Below are 24694 nucleotides of genomic sequence, written 5' to 3'. Positions count from 1 at the left end.
TTACATGAGGTGCTTTAGAAACTGACGACATCTTGGCTCCCGCAGAGAGGCACTCTAGAGCCAAAATGAATGAATAACCATTCAGATGATTAGATAGAAGAAATGTCTCTGTTGTAGGCTAACGTTTCTTTTGTCTTCTGATGAAGGAATCCTTTAGCTATGTGAGTCCCATTATTTTGGGGGGTATAAGTTGTTAGGAAATACAGTTGTAAGACATGTAAGATGAAAGAATCACAACGTACAACGTAGGCATGTCCACACTGCAATTTGTGCAATTTGTTTTTCCTCGGTGAATGGACGGGAGCTTTTTACATGAAGTGGGGTATATTTTTCCCAAGTATTTTCTGATTTGTATTTAATTGGACGATGCATGAAGTTAAAATAACACACATCTCTGAAGCCCAAGAATGTAGGATTATTGATTCAATTCAGTAAAATTCATCCACATTAATTATTTGAGCACAATATTTGGCAACCAGCTGACATGCAGGTTAGTAAGTTATTCAAGTAAGGGTCTATTCAGACAGAAAAAAGATGGTGTCAGTTGTTTAGTTGTGTCGTTTAGAGTTTTTCCACTCAAGAGAACTTTGCTGCCATCATCAGGCCAAGACCTGCACTTTAATTATTCCATGCGAGGCGACCAGACCTGTATTAAAGCAACACTACACAACAATTTGCTACTTTCTGAGGTTTGATTTTACAAGCAAAGTTGTGCGGATTCCTTCAAATTAATTTAGGTAGTATATGGTCATAACCTCTAGTTATCGAGGATAAACACTGTCGAGTTCTGTTTTCCGGGCAAGAACACCCCACAAAAATAAAGAAAATATCGCCAAGACACCAGTCAGCATGTCATCAAGCTTTTAGCAACGGGACTGTTTGTGGTGTTGTCAAGATATTAGGTAGTAGCTCACTGCTTTTAGACCAAATCTCCTTAATGCTGTTTTTTTTTTTAACACGAACTAGATCATACGCTAACCAAATATTAAAATAATAATTAAATTAGGTGTTGCATGGCTCATTTAATTTCAAGTTGAACAAAAAAAAAATCGGAGTTATGAAATGTGAGCTCCCTTTGGTATGCTTGTGCTAACTTAAATCCAGTATGCAGCAATCACCCTTATAGCCCACTTTCAGCCCAGATTTTGGTTTGCCTTTTGACAACTGGGAACGACCTAATCTAATATTAGATCTGGCATGGAGAAATGTAGGCTGAGGATATGAACATAATGATAATAGACATTAAGTAAGTAGGCCTACTTGTGTATTAAATGTGGAATACCGAACAGAGGTTGGGCTTGTTAAACCATTGATCACAGAGTATTTAACTATTTGAGCAGTGACTGAATGGCTGAGGCATTTTAGCAAGCTTTTAGAAACAGAAAACCGGTAACCGATATTCATAGCTATAATACCACCAATCTCTCTGTATTAAATAAGCTGTCAATGAGAACAAGAACACAAGGACACCATGGTGACAAACTACTCCATATGAGCGACACACAGTAGCTGAGATACAGGGCCAATCCCAGAGCTACGCTCAAACTATTTGGTCTTTGACCTATCAGGATTCTGATGAAACGATAACAGTTTTTGACCATGTACACTAAAAAATATGCTGGATGGAAAGACAAATCGAGGACAACAGAGTATCTTTATTCAATAAAGCCTACAAAACATTTGACATGCATGGGAGTGTGTTTGTCCTGAACGGAAGGCCACGAGAGTCAAGACAATCAGTTTGGCATTTGAGAGAAGAGCCTAACTAAATAACATATTTTTGTACAGAGTATTGTTGCCTCTTCAAAACATTATCTAAAGAATCAGTCAATATTTAAATATTAAATATTTTATTTATTTGCTTCAAAGAACATAAGCAAAGGAGACGGATGATAAATCACTCTTTTCTGCATTTCTGTAGAGTATAATTCCGTATATTAATAAACACAAAACAAACCAGGTGTTTATGATCGGTTAACATCCATTAAGGTCCTTTGTATGTACTGCGTACTGAATGGACTGCAAAAGGGCCTTTCAGAAGCGAGTCTGGGATAACTGCCGGAGAATTCTTGTCATGAATAAAGACAAGCCTGAGATGGTCACAGAGGGGTGTATATATGTGTGGTTAATATGACCGGATGGCAGGAGGGATGGCGGCACAGTCCTCCATATTCAATGTGTCATCAATTACAGGCCTGTACTTCAAGGTGACCTGAGGAAGGAAAAAGACACACACACACACACACACACACACACACACACACACACACATTCAACAACTACATTAAACAAATGTTTTCAATGAAATCAACATTATGTCCTAGTCATACATTAATCAACATTATATCCTAGTCATACATTAATGAGCATTATATCCAAGTCAGAGAAGGCTGTTACACTGGTCCTTCAAGTTACTTTGAAATGTAAAATCACAGGGCGTGTTAACTGACTGGCGTATTTGCTCTTAAGGCCGAATTATGCTCTGTTTTAGACGTAACGCGTAAGCACGTAAGATACACAACCCCCCCTTGCGCGGTAAAATACCCCCCCTTACGTGCTTAAGTGAGTCGCCCAAAATTCCTGACTATGCGACTAAAACACTACGGCCCTACACAGCTCGCAAAGGCTGTGATTGGCCGGCTACCACAGCCTTTCACACAGAGTCTCACGTTTCCGGGTTAATAGCATACAGTCTTTTTTAGACCCAGACATTTTTTTAAATCATGAATACCCTGCAGACCGTCTCACAAGCCTTTTCTTATGGATTAGGAACAAACATAAAAGAAGAGGTCCGAAGACATGAACTCCTTTACAAATCCTCTTTAAACACTTATAAGGACGCTCAAATTACCGCGAATATCCCATTCTCACCCGCGATTGTTTGGAGAGAATGTGGTCATTCACGAACAAATAGGTACTTTCATAATCATTTTCCGCCACTTGTGAGTCATGGTGACATCTTTCATTGAGTTCATATTGACGTGAATCCATCAATTGCACCAGTGAGTTTGATAGAATGAGCCCGGTCTGCTCATACAAAAGTTAACCGTTATCTTGTGGCCAGCACCATTGTAGTTACAAGCATTGACAACATGATGAGATTCTCTCGCCGTTTACCACCTCATCTTTGAATAATGTAATGTCGTTTTAAAGCCTGTCACAGTCATTAAAAGATGTCAATAAACGAACTTTTGCGTCATGTGCTGTATTTTTCGCCACTGGTACTGGTACGCCAGTTGTATTTTGTGTAACACATGTATTCATAACATCAAGCCTTTCGCCCACTACACTTTCATGCTCCGGTAAGTTTGTTCTTTGTCCTGCTGCAATACATAGGCTTACTTAAATCAAAAAAAAATCTACAGTTCTGGCGTCAATTTGCTTTGCAACACGCAACATGGCTCACGCCTTGCAACACGGCTCTACGTCTAAAACGAACCTTAAATCAAAACTTGTCTAAAACAAGTTCCTTGTGTAAATTACGTGCTTACGCCTCTGCGTCTAAAACGACCCTAAATTGGCCTTTAGAACAGAAAGTTCTTGCACTGACATTCAGTACGAAAGTCTATCTGTGGTGGTGCCTTGGTTGCAATTGATCTTAGTTATATGGGCTCATAAAATTTGACTACTGTCAGGATAATCAAAGTAAAGTAATTATTTAAAAACACGTATTATTAAAGCAATGCTTCACCTTCCACACAATCAGACTTGTGTTTGTTTTCCTTTTTGAATTAAACAACAGTGTGGATCTTTTCTTTTGTGGACATACTGTGTAGTTAATTCTATTCATTACTATTTGACACCAACATTATTTTTGCACACTGTTAAGCAACCCTTACATGAGAGAAAACAATGGGATGAAGCTTTAGTAAAATGTGACTTTCTGGGTGAACAATAATTTTGACTGTTTTTCTGCTATTTATCCCAGCATGAACTTGTCCTTATTAGAATTTAAGCTCAACAACGTGGTCTTATGGGGCCTTACAGAAAATAGTGCACTTCCACAATTCTTTTGTCTTCCTGCAGGCTCTTTATGTAAAATGAGCAGACAGAAGGTTAACGTGTCCTGTAATTGGGTGTGCCAGAATGCACTGAAACAGCATCCACAACTGGTAATTTGCCACCAGTGTACAGACCACTGGGAAATTGTACGTACGTACTAAATACAGCATTTCAGGCAACCACACATACAAGCTTCCAATATTCAGCTGTAACATTACATCTTGCTTTGTTCTCTCAGTACGCCTACCTTTCCTGTCTCTGGGTCCACAAAGGATAGTGTGTGTTTCCTCCAGTGGTCGTCATAGGGTATCTTTTCCTGTCCCTGAAGGGGCTTGGCGTAGTCATACTCATCCACACGGTCCTAAACCAGAAGAGGTCCTCAGCATTAATGCCATTAATACACAGATAAGCAGTCTATCCCAGTACTTTTGAGGCCCTTTCTGATACTTTTTCCAAGTATTCAAAGCACAATGTTAATACAAATAGCTAAATATATCAAAAAGATGAGGCGAATCGTTACAGAAAATGATCGGTCAGTGTGGTGACTGCAAGGCTTTGGTGATAATAAACACTTCCAGAGGGCCTTGATCAAGAGTGTCGGTAGTGTGGTTAAATTCAGCGCAGATCAATTGCTTTACTTCATGAGCCAAACTGGATGACCACCAGCGTAGGACAGCGGACGGGCCTGAATGCCGTCGACAGCACAATGGCAGAGCAGCGACCCACCTTGAAGTCCTCTCTGGCGTGGGCCCCTCGGCTTTCCTTGCGGGCCTCGGCGCCAGTGATGGTCTGCACGGCGTTCAGCATCAGGTTCTGCAGCTCCAGAGTCTCCACCAGATCTGTGTTCCACACAATGCCTAGGCGAAAAGAACATCATATGTTGTATTCTACTGTAAAGCATAGTTTACATTAGATTACAATTTATCTGATTTTATTGTGTAATCGTAATATTATATTTTTGTTCTTTATTGCCTTCCTGTACAGTCGACAGCTGACAGGGAAAGAAACCAACCTCGGTCAAAGGTCTTGATGTCCTTCATGGTTTGGTAGATGCCGTCCATTTTCTCACACCCCTCCTTCAGCACATCACCAGTACGGAAGACAGCAGCATGGGCCTGCATGGTCTGTGGACATGGAGGTAGAGATATAGAAAGAGAGGGAGAGAGGGAAAGAAAGAGAGAGAGAGATTACGGCCAGGTGCCAGCAAAGGTCATCTAGGACATGACCCCACAAAGTACATGCAACAGCATCGGAAACTGCAAGGTTAATGCTTGGTAATCTCATGTGGATAATCTTGTGTCCTGTCCACTTTACTAGACATCAGCAGTAACTCGGGTGCTATGCATATGTGAGCAACTAAGCGATAGGATTTTCTGATTTGGCATGCTCTGACTGAATTTATAGTACTTAAGATGTCAACCTGGGCAATATTTAAGAATGATCACCACTCATCCACTTCCATTCAACGTTCCGGAGTCACACAACACATGAAACGCCAGTGGTCAATGTCATCGAACAGGTTCAACATGCTGTCCTAAGGAAATCACAAACCTTCTGCATATTCATCCTGATCTCAGAGGTCCTGATGTCTCCGTTGGCAAACCGGATTTTGTCCAGGTTGGCCACGGACTCCTCGCCAGCCTCCGCCTTCAGTGGGGGCAGTTTCTCACCTACGGGCACAGAGGGAACACCACCACAGTCATCAAGGGTGTGATAATAGATAACACCTTTGCCAGACAGAATTGTATGGCATCACCAGTTTATACGGATTTCTGTTAGCTCTGGTAATCTTCAGTGTTATGACGGTGTTACCTGGTGTGTTTTCTTCGGCGATAGTGAGGGCGCAAGCGCGACCAAACACCACCAGGTCCAGTAGAGAGTTGGCGCCCAGTCGGTTGGCACCGTGGACAGATGCACATCCAGCCTCGCCGCAAGCGTACAGCCCAGGCACAATCTGGTCCTGGCCGTCTTTGTAGATGATAGCCTGGTAAGTTCAGAAAGAAACATTACCAAAAGGTACACTCCTGAGGAGGTCAGCAAACACAACAGGAAGAGATGGAAGATAACAAGAAACTAACTATGTACCTGTCCCTTGTAGTTAGTTGGGATGCCACCCATGTTGTAGTGCACAGTGGGCAGCACAGGGATGGGGTCTTTGGTGACGTCGACGCCAGCGAAGATCATGGCAGTCTCGGAGATGCCGGGCAGACGGGTGGCCAGCTGCTGGGGCGGCAGGTGGTGCAGCTGCAGGTGGACGTGGTCCTTCTCTGGACCCACACCCCTACGGAGGAGGAGAGACACACAATGGATTGGACTTGAAATTTCATCTGTTTCAATTGTTTTGATGTGTGCTGGAAGTCCATGCAGGCTGTGGCCTAAAACCTGTTGTTCTCACCTAAGGTTCTCACATTTGTTTCGGAATTTGTTGTAGTGCAGCTGTGTGTGGCCCTTAAAGCCACCACATAGTCTGCCACAAATCATTACAGTGAAGGTCTTTTCTATATAAAGAAGCAGCTGCTGAGTCATGCATCTGTTGGTGTGTATGTGTGTATATGTACATAGTTGTGTTTACGTTAGAGATGCGCGGTTGGCGGTTGCACCCGCGGACTCCGCGGTTAAACCGCGGATCGGGCGGGTGACGTGACAAAAAAATAATATTTTAATTAAATTCGGGCGGGTGGCGGTTTACCCAACGAAATTCAAAATATCTACACATTGTTAAATGTCGTTACCTACATCCAAGCACATTTTTAAATAATCAAATTTTCATCAGGCAGTAAATTGGCCTAGTTCCGTGTATGCATACAAAGCAAACAAAGGAAGCAAAAAAGTTCAAATTAAGTGACGATCCCTATCATGTCGCGTCTCTTTGCAACGCCGTAAACCTGCAAGCTATGAGTCAGCTGTCAGTATTGGAAGAAGCCTTAACGTGTCGTAGATGAAACTGCCTGGGTTATTTTGTTTCGTTAGGCTATTAGTTATATTTTAAAACAGCCAGTCATTGTAGCCTACCACTCGTGGAATAAGGAATTTCAAAGAGATGATGGAGTGATTTGACTCAGAAGTGACATTGGGCATTGGCAGCGCGAGATGTTCAGAACAAGTTACACTTCTAGCTCAGTAACATCACCAGCTAAGAAAGAAGGTAAGAAAAATAGTCGGAAAACTTTGATTTGCAAGGCAAGCAGGCAAGTGTTGGGGTTGTTACAGTATAAAGCCTACAATGCGGTGAAATTTCGGAATTGGCTAACAGACTCGGCGTTTCCTTCTAAACTAAAAACAAGGCTATATTACCGTATTAAAATGGTGTACCAAATTGCGTTTTATTACAATGATAAAAAAGTGTAGGCCTACTAGCCTATGGTAAGGTCAGGTTTGCCGATGTGCTTGGCTATTTTAAAGTTTCTCCCCGTGCATCGATCGGAGACAGACGTCACTTCACTGATAATATTCTGGGAATAGGCTACAACATAGCCAATAGGCTTTCATACTAGGGGCTTTATCCTTTAAATATCTTTGCGGCATTGGATCAGTCTCCTTTCAAGAACAGGCAAGAACTTTCTAGCCTCGCGTCAGCAGCGCCTATACCTAAAAACAACAGGCGGATGGCGGGCGGGTGCGGTTTTGAAAATTGGTCAAAAAAATTGGTGCGGATGAGTAGCGGACGGATCATGCGTTTTGTGATGCGGTTGCGGATGAAATAATAGCATCTCTAGTTTACGTGTATGGGGTGTCACTTTGGCAAGATGACTGGGATGTCAACTAAGGATAACGCATGTAAAATAACTACGTTGACATTTGGACATGGTGTTTGGCGTTCAACCACAGAACACAGTGTTCCCAGAAAGTCTCATGTCAACGATCATCACCTGACCTATGACAATAAATCAGCTTTCCTTCAAGACTCAGTAACAACAGTTGCTACACTTGAACACAACGCTGGGTTGTACCTTCCCTCACGGATCTCAATTGTCATGGAGCGGGACACTACATCTCGGGATGCCAGGTCCTTGGCATTTGGTGCATAGCGCTCCATGAATCGCTCGCCCTCGCTGTTGATGAGGATTCCACCTTCTCCACGGCAACCCTCTGTGATCAAGCAACCGGCTCCATAGATACCTTGAGGGGTAACGTAATATAATAAGCCGCGCAAGACCAGACTCGCTACAGGTTGGCTGAGGACACCAAGTAATATATTTATTGCGTATTTTACACTATATTCATCACATACACGTGGCAGTAACATTTAATACTCTTTGACAGGGAAGTGAGACATAAATGGATAGATTATCATACCAGGAACAGTGACAAGACAATGGCAGAAAGATATATTGTTTTAACTAGTGGCTTGCATATTACCACAATGTACAGCATGACTACATTTTACTACAGGTACACCGAGTTTACAGTGATCCATTCCCTCGCTGTGGCTTAAACCTCCTTCTTACTACGATAATCTAGGTTTAGTCATTCATCCAAAGCAACTTTTGTACGGGCCTGTGTCCACCAAACACTTTTTCATCAGCATTTCAGCTTCCAGGTGAATTCATCTGCATTATTCAGCATTTTAATGGATAAAACCCCATTACTTTGGCATTACTCAACCAGTAGTCCTAGTTTTCTGGAGTGCAACTCACCTGTGGGGTGGAACTGCACAAACTCCAGATCCTGGCAGGGCAGCCCGGCACGTGTCACCATGGCGTTTCCGTCTCCAGTGCTGGTGTGGGCTGAGGTGCAGCTGAAGTATGCACGGCCATAACCACTGCAGGGGAGGACACAGGTCAGTAAAAGAGCTAGCAAAGAGACAACACATATACCATCTTCAATTTTACAGTGTGCATGCTTTCACTGACTTACACCATTTCATATTGATCATTTTAGAGTAATTTTATAACTTTGGCAATTAATAGTCATTTAGTGATTAATTGTTATTTAGTAATGTACCTTATTTAGATTTATTTTATTCTATTGTAATATTACTTTAGGTATATATTGTATGCACTCTTGTGGTTCATGGTAAAGGCTGCTCCTACCCAGTGGCGATGACTGTGTTCTTGGATCTGAAGCGGTGGATGGAGCCATCCTCCATGCACAGGGCGATCACCCCTCTGCACTCCCCATCCTCCATCAGCAAGTCCAGGGCAAAGTATTCCACAAAGTAGCTGGTGTCATACCTCAGAGACTGGAAGAAAACAAGCACACGTAAACACCACATGCTTACAGAGCCTGAGGAAAATCAACTGATTTCTGCCTCGCAGTCCAAATGTACCAGATTGTTCTTTCAATCATTAAAACACAAAATAAGCTAAATAATAATCTAAATCAACCCATCAAAGTTTTACGCTGAGGTTATACATGCAAGTATCAAAGTTTGAAAATGGGACAGAAGTACAGGGTAATGAGGTAGCATCTTACCCGTCCATAAAGAGTGTGCAGGAGGGAGTGACCTGTTCTGTCAGCCACACAGCAGCATCTGTGGGCCTGACCTCCTTTGCCAAACTTCAGACTCTGACCACCAAAAGCACGCTGGTAAATCTTGCCGTCGTCTGTGCGACTGAAGGGCATTCCGAAGTTCTCCAGCTGCAAGGAGGATTAGAGTGTGTTAGAGCACAGTGAGTGCCAGTAAAAAAAAAAAAACACCCAATAGAGATAGTAGGTAAAAACAACCCAGATCAGAAACAGTTAAAACGGCCCAGTGGACGTGAACGGAATGTGAAGCCACAATTTAGTACATTTAGTACATTCTTGGAAAAGTTGAGGGAGGGCTCCAAAAATAGTACTAACTGCTCAGTATGAACAGTGATGAATGGACAAAAGTTATGCAAGACATCTCAGAGGTGAAGTTTTAGGGCCCTGCTCAGTTGCAAAAGAAAGTCAGTCGACAAGTCAGTAGATCACACAACAAGGTAGGGCCCTATTTGATTTAGTCAGGGGGTAATGGCAAACCAACATAACTTTAAGGATGTCCTAATGATTTGAAATCTGGGACACTCCGATCAAGGTTAAGATTAGGTCTGTAAACCCCACTGTTAACGATGCTGCACTTAGTGGGAGGGGTGAATCGGACCCCAAATCTGTCCAAAATCGTCTAGCGTAAAGCTAGCATAAGCTACGCAAAATGTGAAAGAGACACACACACACACTTCGAATTCCACCTCTGCATTTGGCCCATCCAGGGAAGTGACACACACACAGTGAAGTGAAGTTACACTAACCCTGAGCAGTGAGCTGCCTTTGAAGGCGCCCGGGGAGCAGTGATCGGGGTTAGGTGCCTTGCTCAAGGGCACTTCAGCCGTGGATGTGGGCATTGGAGAGCAGTGGTCTACCACTTCCCCCGCCCACATTTTTCCTACTGGTCAGGGATCGAACCGGCCACCCTACGGTTTCCAGCCCGAAACCCTAACCAGTAGGCCACGGCTGCCCTACATCCTATTCAAAACAGAACCACGTACTGTATCATTTACAAAACTGCTTTAGACACAGTAGCCAATTTTGTGCATGTAGATGTTTACAGCAAATACTCCTCTCACCTCAACCACAGCGGCTGGGGCCTGCTCAGTCATGTAGTGGATGGCATCCTGGTCGCCAAGCCAATCAGATCCCTTCACAGTGTCATAAAAGTGCCACCTCCAATCATCGCCCTCCATGTTGCCAAGTGCAGCGTTGATTCCTCCCTAGAAGTACACAGAACAGCTTTAGGTTGATTCAGTCAGTAAAGGTCTTCAAGAATTTGCTAGACAAGCACAAAACCAGCTCAGACATGGCTGTGGTATATGTACACACTATACACAACAAAGTCTAGGTGCTGCAGGTGCTGCAGAGATTACATAACTTTAGTTTCCTTGGTGTCTGCAACAGGGTAACCTTTGGATTCTTTTGTGAATGAATTGTGCGCAGTCAGCGAATTGACAAGCACTAACACAGTGATTGTGCAATTAATCCTTACAGTATATATATATAGAAAACAACAGACAGAAACCAGTTGTAGAATCTGGTATACCATTTCGCATAAATGTACATACTCTGAACATACTCCAGATACAAGTTCACAAATTACCGGAAATAACAATGACAATTTAATATCTTACTATCTTACTCTACAATGAGTCTTTTGACTTTGACTTTTGTACCTGTGCAGCAACAGTGTGAGACCTGGTAGGGAAGAGCTTTGTGACGCAAGCTGTGTTGAAGCCAGCCTCTGACAATCCAAAGGCAGCGCGCAAGCCAGCGCCCCCAGCTCCCACCACCACTGCATCAAATTCATGATCCACCACTGGATACTGTGTTGAGATCTGGGGACAAAGACAGGTACGCACATGCACACATGAGACTATTTCTGTCACTCAAGATACATTTGCATAGAATCCAAATGTTTGAGAGGGATCTGAATCTCGCATCTGTTTATCACAAATGTTTGAAAGGAGTCTGAATATCCCAGGGTCACAAAGGTATAGGCTATGCATTTCATTCAATCCCATATAATTTATGACCGCTGCTGCCTGACACAAAATATAATCTGCTTGAACATGCATGATGTAGAGAATATTCCCCTAAATTAAATTTACAGATGCATTCTCTGATAATGACACATTAACATGATACCACATCACAATGTTGTAATGTTAATGTAATTAGGATATGAATTTACCCCAGAGGAAACTTTAGCAGTGTCCCTTTTTCCATTGATGTTGAAGTGGAACTTTCTGGAGTTGGCCTGAGATACTGCTGGAAGCTGTTGATGAAATGCAATGTGTTGTATTAAGAGAGTTAAAAAGTCAACATAATCCCACATAAAAAAAGTCAACATAATCCCAGTCATATATAGCGGACAATATGATGGTTTGTGTAGTGTATTTCATGGCTAGCTAGTGAACATGCAGGAATTCCAGTGCTGACCCTACTTCACGACTGTAATTATGTGCACTGACCGAGGCACTAACTGACAGGGAGAAAGGAAACTCAAATGTCTAGTATGATGTCGTTAGGAGGTCATGTTACATAACTAATGCAGTTCCCTTTGAAACTAGAGAGGACTGATTTAATGAATCTGAAATCACACCAGACCACATAATTAGTCGTAAAATTACAAAATGTCCCACTGCAAAAGAGCCATGCATGCTACGTAGATGACGGCTTATTTAAAGTGTCAAGTCAAAATTCTTAAAAGCAGATCAACAATACTGCATAAAACATTAGCTTACGCTGATCTTACATTACGTCAACACTCAACGTAACGAAGAAGTTATGTGTAAAGACGAGATTGCAGGTGAACCACTGATTATCATATTGGTTATTCGCTAGCTTGCCTAGCTGGCTAGGATGGCTAACATTGTAGTTTCCCTTGACTGACCTTCAGTGGGTGATTGTTTACATGACTAGCTAACAGCTAACTACCCCAAGTACAGCATGTATGTATCAATAAATGTGCAGTGTTGTCAACGAACAATCTTTTCTGCTTCCCACTTCCAATTAAAAGTACACAATCTGTGTACTTAACTCATAACAATTCACCAAAATTAACAGTGAATTTTCATGCTAACTTGTTAGCTGTCATATGGAATGGTTATCTAACCACACTGCATTACTATTACAAAACCGGTCTCTACAAATGCAAAGCATTCGATTCAGAAAACGCATCGCTTGCTCGCTCAAATGAAGGCTAGTTCCAAACATCAACAACTGTACACTTTCAACAACACAACGTTTAGATCTGCAATCGCGCATAACTTACAGCTTTCGTTGATAACACCCTTTTCCCGAGGACACGGGAGGCAGTACACACGGAAGCCATGATGGTTGTGCTGAAAGACAATCTGGTGACGTTACCACGTTCATCTACGATTGGGGTGACGCTGATTATGTAGGAAGATCCCATTCATAACTGTACGGCGGGGCTCGAGATAAGAATACATTTCTAACGAATCTTTTTCTGAAATGCATGGGGTAGGGAGACTATTCTCAACATACTTACATGATGGTACATTATCAGTCATTTGTTATTGTGACAGACAATTACATTGCTATGCATATAGATGTTGACCAAACACCCTTCACACCCCAACTTTTCACAAAACATAAAAGTAGTATGGCTGAAAGAGGAAACAAGATTCGGTAAGAAATGAAAACTGCAACGAGAGGTTTCTGTGAAATATTAAGGTTGCTTTTTCAGGTACGCTTTTATGTGTGCATTCTATAACAAGTTATTTGCCAGTTGTATGTTTTGACGCATAGGAATGCACAATACAATTAATAACCGCATACCATTTATTGTTAATGATAGGCCTACGTCAAAGTTGCAAAGTGATGTCCTTTTGACAGTTCGTGACCACCTTACAGTTGGTTTAAACCACGTTTATACGTCAATGGTTAAACCTTTGGTGAAGCAGGGTTTATTCTCTTGTTTGGCTTCATAGATGTAGATGAACAGTGAGTGACAACAACTTGAACGATGAACGACCCAGACTGGAACCTAAGGCCCGACCAGGGGGCGGGTGGGGGTAACAGCAAGTGGAATTATGCCTTCCTGGTGCCCATGCTGGGCCTCGCTGCATTTCGTAAGTAGCCTACACATGGTCCAAAACAATTTCCCTGGAAATAGTCTGTATCACCAAAGAAATGTGGGCATTCTGTCTGCTAAAAAGTATTTTCGCCAGTTATTTCCAGTGATGGTGGGCAAGTGGTCTGTTGCAATAAAACCCTGCACCAAAAAAATGATAGTGTGGTGCTTTAACACCAGATGATTAAAAAAACATACATACACACCAATTAAAGAGAGCCTCGTCATCCATAAACCTGAAGATATGTAGAGGTAGAAATGCATTCGTGTAACTGTTTTCCCATCATCTGTACAGGATGGATATGGTCCAAAGAGTCAGAGAAAGAGATTCATGAGGCCAGGACCAAGTATGATAAGACCATGAAAGCTATCCAAGAGGACTTGGAGCTGAAGTACCGGCAGTCACTTGCAGAGGACCGTAAGGAGACAGCACAGCTGGAAATGGAGCTAGAGAGAGAACGCAGGCGTGCCCAAGGATTCAAGCAGGCCTTGGCCTCCCAGAGCCAGCAGCTTCTGGAGAAAAGGGAAGGACTGAGGCGCGAGCGCCAGGCCCTGGACCTGGAGAAAGGTCAGGTGCTGCAGTCCGGCGCTGCCGGGGCACTCTTCCACGAGGCCCTGGGGAAGGAGGGACAACGGGATCAGACTGCAATCCAGGCCCTCAGGCAGGTAGAGGAGAAGCTAGTGGAGAGGCAGAGCGCCTTCTGCAGCATCCTGGTGCCCAGGGAGAAGAGGCTGGAGATGGAGAAAGACCTGCTAGTGATGACGGCCCGTGAGCCGGTCCTTGCTCGACTGGGCATGGAGGACAGTCTCAGGGACATCTTTACAAATGACCGCAGGTGCGCAGAGTACCTGAACACAGACAAGCGCAGGAACGGAAGCCTGATGTGGGTCTATCTGAGGTACTGGCAGCTGCAGGTGACTCTCGAGAAACACCAGAGGGCTGAGGCGTCTCTGCTGGCAACACAGCCCACTGAGAAATAACATGGACAGGAGGAAATTGTGACGTAAATTATGTGACAGATTTACACTCATGTGAATAATAAGATAAACATTTTTATCATGCACTGCACATTCCTGATGTATAGTCCTATAATATGTTAATGTGGAAAGATTGTTTTGGGGAAAACCTATTAAATATCTAAATAGAAATACAATCCTTTAGACAAGACAACTCTCCCACTCCCCATTACAATTATTATAACAGTTACAACAATTATTGTAAATAAAATTAGTGTAGTAAAGACATGGCTCATTATTTCTATGGAGTACTCAGTTATAAGTTATGAGAAGGGACCTAAGAAGATTTTTGGTAATTTCTTTGCAAAGACGGGGCCATCCTGGAATTTTTTAAAAAGTCATATTCATCTATGCTTATTATGAAAAAAGACTCCATTCAAAACGGCTCTGTAGTGCTCTTACAGGTAAATAATATCAGGACATTTAAAATAATAACTGATTTCTTTTGGATTTTGGGTCTCAAAAGGACATTTAATTGCAAATGTATGCACATGCAAATTGTACTATTTTCTTGCACTGCAATATATCCCAGATTAATTTCAAAACACTAGCAACCCATTAAGATTGATAGAAGGTAGAAGTATAGTAACAAACATCCTTAATATTATTGTTGGTTTAGAAAGAAGTTTGTCTTCGACAAATAAATACACACACACACTGGCTTAACACTGCTTCGTTTAAAAAAAGAAAACTGAAATTGTAATACAGGTTGTCTGGCTAACTGATCATTTTAAAGACGGTAAGTGCCGCCTCGTCAAATTGTAATATTTTGACAGCATAGCCAGACACAATGAAATAAATGGCTGCATACCATACAGTTTTAAATTATACTTTAAAATTACAACATGACTGTCCATTTGACAGTTCATAACCACCTTAAATAATAATCCTTCCTTGACAAAGGGAGTAGGCCTACCTATTCTTTATTTATACTTCATTTCAGTACAACAGAAATGAACAACTTCAAGATAAAAACAAAAGTGTGTCTTAAAAGCAGATCAGCAATACAGCATAAAACTTTGGCTAGCTCTGATCTAACATTACGTCAACAATCAATGTAACGAGGAAGTTCTATGTAAAGACAAGATTACAGGTAAACCATTGATTATCTATCATATTGGCAATTCGCTAGCTTGCTTAGCTGTCTAGGATAGCTAACAATTTACATTGCTTGTTTTTCCATGATTAAAAAAAGAAAAACATCCCCCCCCTCAGTTTTTTTTTTACAAATCGCACCCTCAAATCAATTCTGTCACGATCTGATTTGGATCCATGTTTTCTCTGTCTCTGTCATGTCTCTTGCTCTCTTGCTCTCCCTCTCTCTCTCTCCCCTGCTTTAGCTGTTTTTGAAAGACATTCACTCTGCAGAAAGGATTATTAAAAGACCCCTTTAAAGAGACTTTGTTGCCTTTGTCTGCGTTCTGTTCCAAACCTGTTTTTCTAGCCCTCAGCCGCTGTGACAGAATAATCCAGTCAGCAATATGGAACCAGAAGACAGTGATCCTGTTAGGGCAGCCGTTGAGGCACAGGGCACTCTTCTAGGGCATTACCAGCAGGAGCTCGCCCAGGTTCACCATAACCTTTCTACCCTGGGAAGTACGCTGCAGGACCTCACCGCCCAACTTCAACGGTTGTAGATCAATCCTCCTGCGTCACCAGCCGCTGCTGCACCAGTTCCTCCAGCACCATCTCCAGTGGCGGTTCTGCATGGAATTACGCCCCGGGCGATATCCCCTCCGAGCGCCCACCCCCCCCCCCCCCCCCCCCCCCCCCCCACCCGAAAAAAAAATCTTACTTTTTCCAATTATAACAATATAAGTCAAAGAAAAAATGAAATGTATCAATTGCACAAATCCTTCAATAGAACATTTGAATAACACACTTCAGATAATTATTGCACACATAATTTACATTAATGTTAGCTAACCAGCCATCTGCAAGTTATGTTGTGCAAGTGCAACGCTTGCTAGTCTAGTGGTGTCAAAAGGAAATCTATGGTATAACCAGCTAGCTATCGACCTGTTAATTATTAAGATTATACTAGTACTCTGTATGCTTTTCAATTGCACAACTCTTTCAATAGAGCATTTAAATAACACACTTTAGATAATCAATGCACACATCATGTGCATTAATGTTAGCTAACACCAGCTCTTTGCAAGTTATGTTGTGCAAGCACTCAACATGCATTATAGTTAGTTGAGTTTGCTAATAGTGGCTAATGGGATTTCGCTAACGCTTGCTAGTCTAGTGGTGTCAAAAGGAAATCTGTGGTCTAACCAGCTAGCTATCGACCTGCTAATTATTAAGATTATACTAGTACTCTGTATGCTGTTACATTATGTAGTTGTGGCTAGCGGGATTTCGCTAACACTTTAGCCTAGTGTCAGATGAATGAACATGTTCATACCCTATGGTCAAATCAGCTAGCTAACGCTAGCTAGCAAACAACTCAGTTGGTGCTCAACATTAGCTGGTTGCCTTACAGTAATAGAGTATTGGTTAAGCTACACTTGATAAAATAAAACACATTTTTACCTTGTCCACTCGAGCATCCTTCAATAGCTTTATCGATAATGTAATAGACTACTCTGTTAAAGATGTATTACATTTCCCTCGGGATGAATAAAGTATCTATCTGACTATCTATCTATCTATACTCTGCTCACTATTACCTTCACCAGTTGGATAAATTGATGCAGTTAGTGGTCTCCTTCCACCAATTAACCTTGCCCTTGGTGACCACATAATCGTTCTGTATTACCTATTTTTATAAGCCATTTCACACAATTCAGAAAAACAAAAAGTATAGGGTAATTATAATGTTTATTGGGAGACCCAGAGCTGAACTGCCCGCCGCCCCCTCTCTCTTTCTCTCTTTCCCCCTTTCACCCAGGATTGCGCTGCACCTTCTTAGCGAGCAGGTGCGCCTGCAGCTGCAGGGGGCGCCAATTTGCCAATTCCTCACGCAGTGATATGACATATAGAAATAGAAAAGCGCTTCGCGGCCCAGATTATTATTACTATTTTTTTTAAGTGCTCGTGCCGCCCCTCACGTGTCATGAAAAAGTGCCGCCCCGGGCGGCTGCCCGGGTCGCCCGTGCCTAAAACCGCCACTGACCATCTCCCTTCAGGGAACCACGCCTGCCACCTCCACAGCCGTATGCAGGTGAGCCTGGTTCCTGCCGCTCCTTCCTGTCACAGTGTTCCCTCGCTATGGAGCTACGGGCTATGGCGTTTCCCACGCAGCGCTCCAGGGTCTCCTATTATGTCACCCTCCTCACCGGCAGAGCACGGGAATGGGCAAAAGCTGTCTGGGACTCTTAACGCCCCCTACTGTTCAAGCATTTAGGATTTCACCAATGAGATGCTCAAGGTTTTTGATCGATCCCCAAGGGGACGAGACGCGGCAAGGGCACTAATGGGTCTAACACAGGGAAATCGTTCTGTTTACGATTTTGCCATTGAGATCCGTACACTGGCAGCCTGTACAGACTGGAATTCTAGTGCTTTGTTTTATGCTTTCTATCATGGTCTCAATAGCAACATCTTGGATGACATCGTCCCCCACGAGTTGCCTAGTAGCCTGGAAGGCCTCATCGATCTGGCCGGCAGAGTGGATAGCCGTCTGCGAGACCGCATCCAGAGTAGAGCTAGAGGACCTTTTGCCAGAACGATGTTGCCTGTGGCGGTCGATGCCCCTCTCCTTGACCCAGAACCCATGCAGATTGGGCGAACTTGCAAGTTCTCTGGGAATCATGTGGAGTCAATTACATTTTTTGCTATGGATAATTCTTATGCATCACTTGTTCTTGGACTTCCTTGGCTACAGCTCCATAACCCCCCCAATAATTGGCAAGACGGCTCCATCCTTTCATGGAGTTCTCACTGCATGGCTACCTGTTTTTCCTCTGCCCATTTTCCGGTATGTGCAAAGATCTCTGACCCTGATAAAGACATTGATGTTTCTAATGTTCCCCCTGAATACCTGGATCTACGCTGTGTTTTAAGCAAGTCTAGAGCTACCCTTTCTTCCCCCTCATCGCCCATATGACTGTTCCATTAATCTTCTCCCTGGCCCATCTCCTCCCAAGGGACACATCTACTCTCTTGCTCCTCTAGAGAGAGAGGCTATGGACAAGTACATTTGAGTCTCTTGCTGCTGGGATAATTCGCCCTTCATCCTCTCCGGCCCGGGGCTGGATTCTTTTTTGTTGTGAAGAAGGATAAGTCCCTAAGACCGTGCATTGATTATCGTGGTCTTAATGAAATCACTGTGAAGAACCGGTATCCCTTTCCACTCATGTCGACTGCTTTTGAGTTGCTGCAGCGTGTTCGGTTCTTCACCAAGCTAGACCTCCATAATGCATACCACTTAGTCACCATCAAAGAAGGGGACAAATGGAAGACCGCGTTTAATACTCCAACTGGTCATTATGAATATTTGGTTCTTCATTTTGGTTTGACAAATGTGCCTGCTGTATTTCAGGCTATTGTGAATGATGTTTTGAGAGATTTTATGAATCGTTTTGCATTTGTTTATTTGGACGACATTCAATTTTTGAACGCCCATCGTTCTCATGTGAGGTGAGTTCTGCAACATCTGCTGGAGAACTTTTCATAAAGGCTGAGAAATGTGATTTTCACCAGAAGTCTGTGGCTTTCTTGGGATTTGTGGTCTCCCCTGGTGTCAGCCAGATGGATCCAGGCGAAGTAGAGGCAGTAACTGGGTGGGCTGTTCTTTCCTTTCCCTCCTACAGCGCTTGGGCTTTGCAAACTTTTATCGCAAGTTTGTTCGCAATTACAGCACTGATGCAGCCCCGCTTATTGCCCTCACATCCACCAAGGTCCGCTTTCTCTGGAACAAGGACGCTGAGAGTGCCTTCTCAACCCTCAAGACCATGTTCACCACAGCTCCAGTGTTGGCCATCCCGAACCATCATCACAGTTCATTGTTGAGGTTGATGCATCAGGCACAGGGGTGGGAGCAGTTCTCTCTCAGAGGTTAGCAAGAGACAAGAGTGCATCCCTGTGCCTACTTTTCACATAGGCTATCTCCGTCAGAACTACGGCATTGGAGATCGGGAATTGCTCAACATAAGATTTGCATTAGAGGAATGGCAGCACTGGCTGGAGGGAACCGAGACCCCTTTTCTCATCTGGACTGATTACAGGTACCTTGAGTATTTGAAGACGGCAAAGCGTCTAAACTCACGTCAGGCTAGGTGGTAACTTTATTTTTCTCAATTTAATTTTGTGCTCTCTTACAGACCGGCCTCAAGGAACGTCAAGCCATATGCTCTCTCCAGACTGTATGCTCCGGTGTCTCAAGAAGCTTCCGACACTTTTCCCCCCCCACTGCCTTGTGGCTACCACACAACTGCATGTGGAGACCCTGGTCCAACGGGCCCTGGCACATTGTGTCCGTACTCAGGTGCTTCAGTGGGGCCACAGTTCACTTCTGGTCTGCCACCCTGGGATCGCTTGGACCCTCTCCAACCTGAAGCAGCGGTTTTGGTGGCCAACCATGAGCAGGGATGTTAAGGGCTTTTTGGCTGCTTGTGATACCTGTGCAGGAGTAAGACCAGTAACCAGCCTACTGCGGGTCCTCTCATACCTCTCCCTATTCCTCACAGGCCTTGGTCGCACATTGCTGTTGATTTTGTAACTGGTCTGCCTCCGTCTTGTGGTAACACTTGTGTCATCATGACCATTGTTGATCGGTTTTCTGAAGCCGCCCTGTTTTGGAAAAAATGTTGCAGGCTTATTGGTGCTTCTCCAAGTTTGTTGTCAGGGTTCTATCCTCAAATTAATAGCCAGTGGTGGAATGTAATGAACCTAGTTACAGTACTTAAATAAATGTTTACGTATGTGTACTTAAAGAATTATAATTATTACCTGTCCAACAGCACACGTGCAAGTTCGCTGTCCCTCTGCAGCCCGATCTTCTCGCTTAGCTTCCTCCATTCGTCAAATGTGTCGCCCAAGAGCATGTTTAAAAATAATAGTGCATACTTTTTACTTTGACTCCACTACATTTTGCAGCTATATCTATACTTTTACTCCGCTACATTTCTACAATATGTGTCGTTACTTGTTACATTTTATGAACACAGTTTCGCCGAAATGTTGCCTACACAAAAATATGGATTGCGTGATGTTTTGGAATTTAAACCAATGTAAGCTCCAATGATAGCAGAATGTGCGTATGGCAGCAGCACTAGTTAGTCTTGCATGTTATACTAAACATTCAACAGACAGCCTGACCAACGGCCTTTTCAACATCCAGAGTCAGCCTCAACTGAGCACTGTTATGAGCCACACTTGGCCTTATTTAAAAGATATGTTCGAGTTCAATGGCCCCAAGAATGATTCGTGGAGATTTTAATTTGTTCAAAGGGAGTTGCTAGCCTTCAAGAATTCAAAATTTAAAGTAGCATATCGAGGTAAGCAGAGTTCTTAATGAGTAAGTTAATGTCCCTGACTTTGAATATTAATTTGGTTACTGACATGATATTATACTGTTATCTAGCGAAATGCATGTTGACATACAGCAATAGCATCAAAATAACATGCTTTTATCTTTGTTATATTTGTAGTGGTAAGATAAAGCTGGTAGGTTAGTCATGTCAAGCTAGCGTGCCTTGTTCTGTCCAGTTTTACAATAACATTTGTTTTTCATGTTCCATGTTTCCATTTTTTACACGTTTACAATTAAATACAATATTTAAAAATATAACAAGTTGTCCTTATTGGTTTGGCTTAATGGAATTAACTTAAGATAAGCATATAATCCGTGGTAGATAACTTGTCATCCGCAGGGGTAGCACAATAAGTACACCAACCTTTCCAATAAACAAATGTTGTTGCTTGTTATTATTACTAGTAGTGACTTCGGTAGAGGCAGTATTACCAGTAGCTATATCAGCATTCTTTATAAAAATGGCAGGGCCCTAGACATTGAGAGACAACCGATTGCGTGAGTACTTTTACTTTTACTTTTAAAATAAATGTAAAAGTAAGTACTTTTTACTTAAGTAGGATAGTTGATGTAGTATTTTTACTTTTACTTCCTAATCTAGACTATCTCTTCCTAATCTAGACTATCTCCGCCATGGGACGCTGCTGTAGTCTCTCCACCTGGTCTACCTGTAGAAACCCTCGGCCAATTGCACCCACCGCCACCGCATTGCCATACACTTACCCACTTACTCACTTACACTTACTCACGTACTCACTTACACTTACTCTACCCCATACCCTATGCTAGCATTTATATACAATATACATTACTGCCACCACTTAAATGTTTCTCTGTCCCTACATCCCTTACCCCTGAAACAGTAACCCTATGGTATACCCACTAAACTGGTCTTGCCTGTATCATGAATTGAATATGAGTTTTATTTTCCTGGGTACTTGTACTTTTACTTAAGTACTAAACTTCAGTACTTCTTCCACCACTGCTCATAGCCAGACAGAGCGCACCAACCAAAAGATGGTGGTGGCACTGCGCTGCATGGTCTCTGAGAATGCTTCCTCTTGGAGACAATGGTTGCCTTGGGTTGAACTACTGTCACGATATGATCTGGATCCATGTTTTTTCTGTCATGTGCCCCATTTCTTGTGTTATCTCTCTCTCTCTCCCTCCCCCGCTTTAGGTTTGCCCTGCCCTTAACTCACTGACTCTTCCAGGTGCCTGGTCTAACTCACCCGTGGCTAATTGGACCTCGTCTCTTTCCTATGCCTGGCCTAAGGGTGGACTCACACGTACGCGTTGGAATGCGTTGAGCCATCAAGGTTGACGGATCCCCATTCACTTTGAATGGGGTGTCATGATCCTTTGTCGAACTGAATTGTGGCTCCGTTCAGTTTGGCAAAGTGAATGGGGATCCGTTAACCCTGATGCATCAACGCATTCCAACGTGTACGTGTGACCGGTGTGTTAACGAATCAACGCATTCAGACGGTAACCGTGTGAGCGCTCTGTAACACACCGGTCACACCTATGCGTTGGAATGCGTTGATGCGTCAGGGTTAACGGATCCCCATTCACTTTGAATGGGGTGACGTCATCCTTTTGCCGTACTGAACGGAGCCCCAATTCAGTTTGGCAAAGGATGAATTGAATGGGGATCCATTAACCCTGACGCATCAACGGATTACAACTCATAGGTGTAACACTGCTGTTGCTAATTGGACCTCGTCTCTTCCCTCTACCTGGCCTAACACTGCTGTTGCTAATAAGACCTTGTTTCTTCCCTGTGCCTGGTCACACACCTGGGTCTAATTGGAACTCACCAGTGCCTGTGTTAAACCGTGCTCTGAAGAGCATTCAGTGCTGGATTATCTCCTCGCTTGCCTGGACCCTGCCTGGAAACCTCTCTTGCCTCGTTTTTCTGTTGCATTCCTCCTGCCTATATGTTAGCCTGGAATTACTTTTGGATTCGGGATTTAACCCTTTGTAGGTTTTCTTGGATTGCTTTGGACTGTGGATCTAGCCCTAGCCTAGCCTGTGAGTTTTTATGTTTCTGTCTTTTGCTTCCTGCCTTGCCTCATTGAGATCCCCATGTTTAATCTTCTGAGCTTTGTTGTTTTTCCTGTTGGATCTCCTGCCTCTGTTGTTTTAAAGACATTTACTCTGCAGAAAGGAATATTAAAAGACCCCTTTAAAGAGACTTTGTTGCCTTTGTCTGCTTTTGGTTCCAAACCTGTTTTACTCGGCCTCAGCCGCCGTGACAAATTATACTGAAACCGGTCTTCTTTACACACCTACTTTTCATAAAACGAAAGAGAAAGCAAGATTCGGTAAATGACAACTACAACGAGAGGTTTCTGTGAAATACTAAGACTGTTTCTCAGGTAGGCTATTATCTATGCATTATAAGTTATCTGCTAGAAATACTTTTTGGTTAAACCTATTGCGTAGACGTTTATATTTTTATTAGTGCTGTCAGTTTAACGCGTTATTAACGGCGTTAACGCGAACCCATTTTAACGCCGTTAATTTTTTTATCGCGCGATTAACGCGGTGTAAAAAAAAACAAAACAAAAAAAAATAAACTTTTAGCCGATTGATTTGTTAATGTATGGCTGCTGTGAGCCACAGGTGTTGGTGCCTGTGCCTGTGCCGATGACACACCTGCTGATTTAGATTGGTTTTAGCCAATTAGAGGTTTTTGTCTAGGCTACTTTAACTCGCCTTTTCTTTTGTTCGGGAGAGTTTTCCTGTTTAATAAGACGTTAGTCTTAGGAGCTCTCACTGACCAGCTAAGATGGTCCTTTTTATGTAGTTGACGGGTTTGTTTGTATGGTGGCTATGCTGCCCATGTATTGTCATTTTGCAACGTTGTAATTATTTATGTAATATGTTCAGTGATCTATAGCCTTATGGGCCTAAGGATGAGGAAATAAAATCACCTCTTTCCAACATCTTCTACATCCTGAGTCCTCCATGAGTTTCCATCTAGCTCTAACCGTGACGGCTATCCAGACCTTTTACAATGGTCATAATAATTTTGGTATTCACACCACTTCATCAGAAATACAAACTTGAATTAAGCATCTTGTATAAGCCATTGTTTATACAGGTCAGTCAGTGGGCAGTGTTTTCGACAACTTTTCCTGTTTCCAATTTCTGATTAAAAGGACACCATCCGTGTACTTAACTCAAACCAATGTACCATAATTGAGAGTGAATTTTCAGACTAACTTGTTAGCAATCTTTGGAATGGTTATCTAACCACACTGCATTCCCATTACAAAACCGGTCTCTACAAATACAAAGCATACGATTCAGAAAACGTATCACTTGCTCGCTTGAATCAATGCCAGCTCCAAACTCTGAAACCGGTCTTCACACACCAACTTGTCACAAAACGAAAGAGTAAGCAAGATTCGGTAAATGACATCTGCAATGAGAGGCTTCATGAAATATTAAGATTGTTTCTCAGGTAGGCTATTGGTAGGCTATTATCTATGCATTGTATGTCAAGTTATCTGAAATTAATACTTTTTGAAGCATAGGGATGCACAATAAAATGAATAACCGCATACCATATTTGGGTAATGATACGCCAAAGTTACAACGTTTTATTCACTTGTTTGACTACAGGGAAG

General features: G+C 42.8%; 2 protein-coding genes across 2 annotated transcripts; one reads left to right on the top strand and one right to left on the bottom strand.

Moving 5' to 3' along the window:
• Positions 1–1635: 1635 nt before the first annotated feature.
• sdha (succinate dehydrogenase complex, subunit A, flavoprotein (Fp)) lies at positions 1636–12818 on the bottom strand. Its single transcript, XM_080838031.1, has 15 exons — positions 12734–12818; positions 11651–11734; positions 11133–11294; positions 10533–10676; positions 9418–9582; positions 9036–9184; positions 8640–8764; positions 7953–8121; positions 6088–6283; positions 5815–5986; positions 5554–5672; positions 5015–5126; positions 4729–4859; positions 4250–4363; positions 1636–2212 (listed from the first exon to the last, which is right to left on the bottom strand). The coding sequence occupies exons 1-15, from the start codon at positions 12791–12793 to the stop codon at positions 2126–2128; spliced, it is 1989 nt and encodes a 662-aa protein (XP_080694157.1). The 5' UTR covers positions 12794–12818; the 3' UTR covers positions 1636–2125.
• Positions 12819–13450: 632 nt separating this feature from the next.
• ccdc127b (coiled-coil domain containing 127b) lies at positions 13451–14539 on the top strand (the record flags this gene model as incomplete). Its single annotated transcript, XM_080836335.1, has 2 exons — positions 13451–13556; positions 13854–14539. The coding sequence occupies 2 exons, from the start codon at positions 13451–13453 to the stop codon at positions 14537–14539; spliced, it is 792 nt and encodes a 263-aa protein (XP_080692461.1).
• Between the last annotated feature and the right edge of the window lie 10155 nt (positions 14540–24694).

This window comes from Sprattus sprattus (genome assembly GCF_963457725.1).
Source record: "Sprattus sprattus genome assembly, chromosome: 4".
Taxonomy (NCBI): Eukaryota; Metazoa; Chordata; class Actinopteri; order Clupeiformes; family Clupeidae; genus Sprattus; species Sprattus sprattus.
This window is presented reverse-complemented; position numbering and strand designations above follow the sequence as displayed.

Bases quoted from the DNA above. Each gene is read 5' to 3' on its own strand.
- sdha (XM_080838031.1), bottom strand. From the start codon at position 12,793: ATGGCTTCCGTGTGTACTGCCTCCCGTGTCCTCGGGAAAAGGGTGTTA. The intron at 11,295-11,650 runs GTAAATTCATAT...CTTTGTCCCCAG, and splicing joins CTGCTAAAGTTTCCTCTGGG to ATCTCAACACAGTATCCAGT. The intron at 5,127-5,553 runs GTTTGTGATTTC...CCATGTCCACAG, and splicing joins TCAGGATGAATATGCAGAAG to ACCATGCAGGCCCATGCTGC.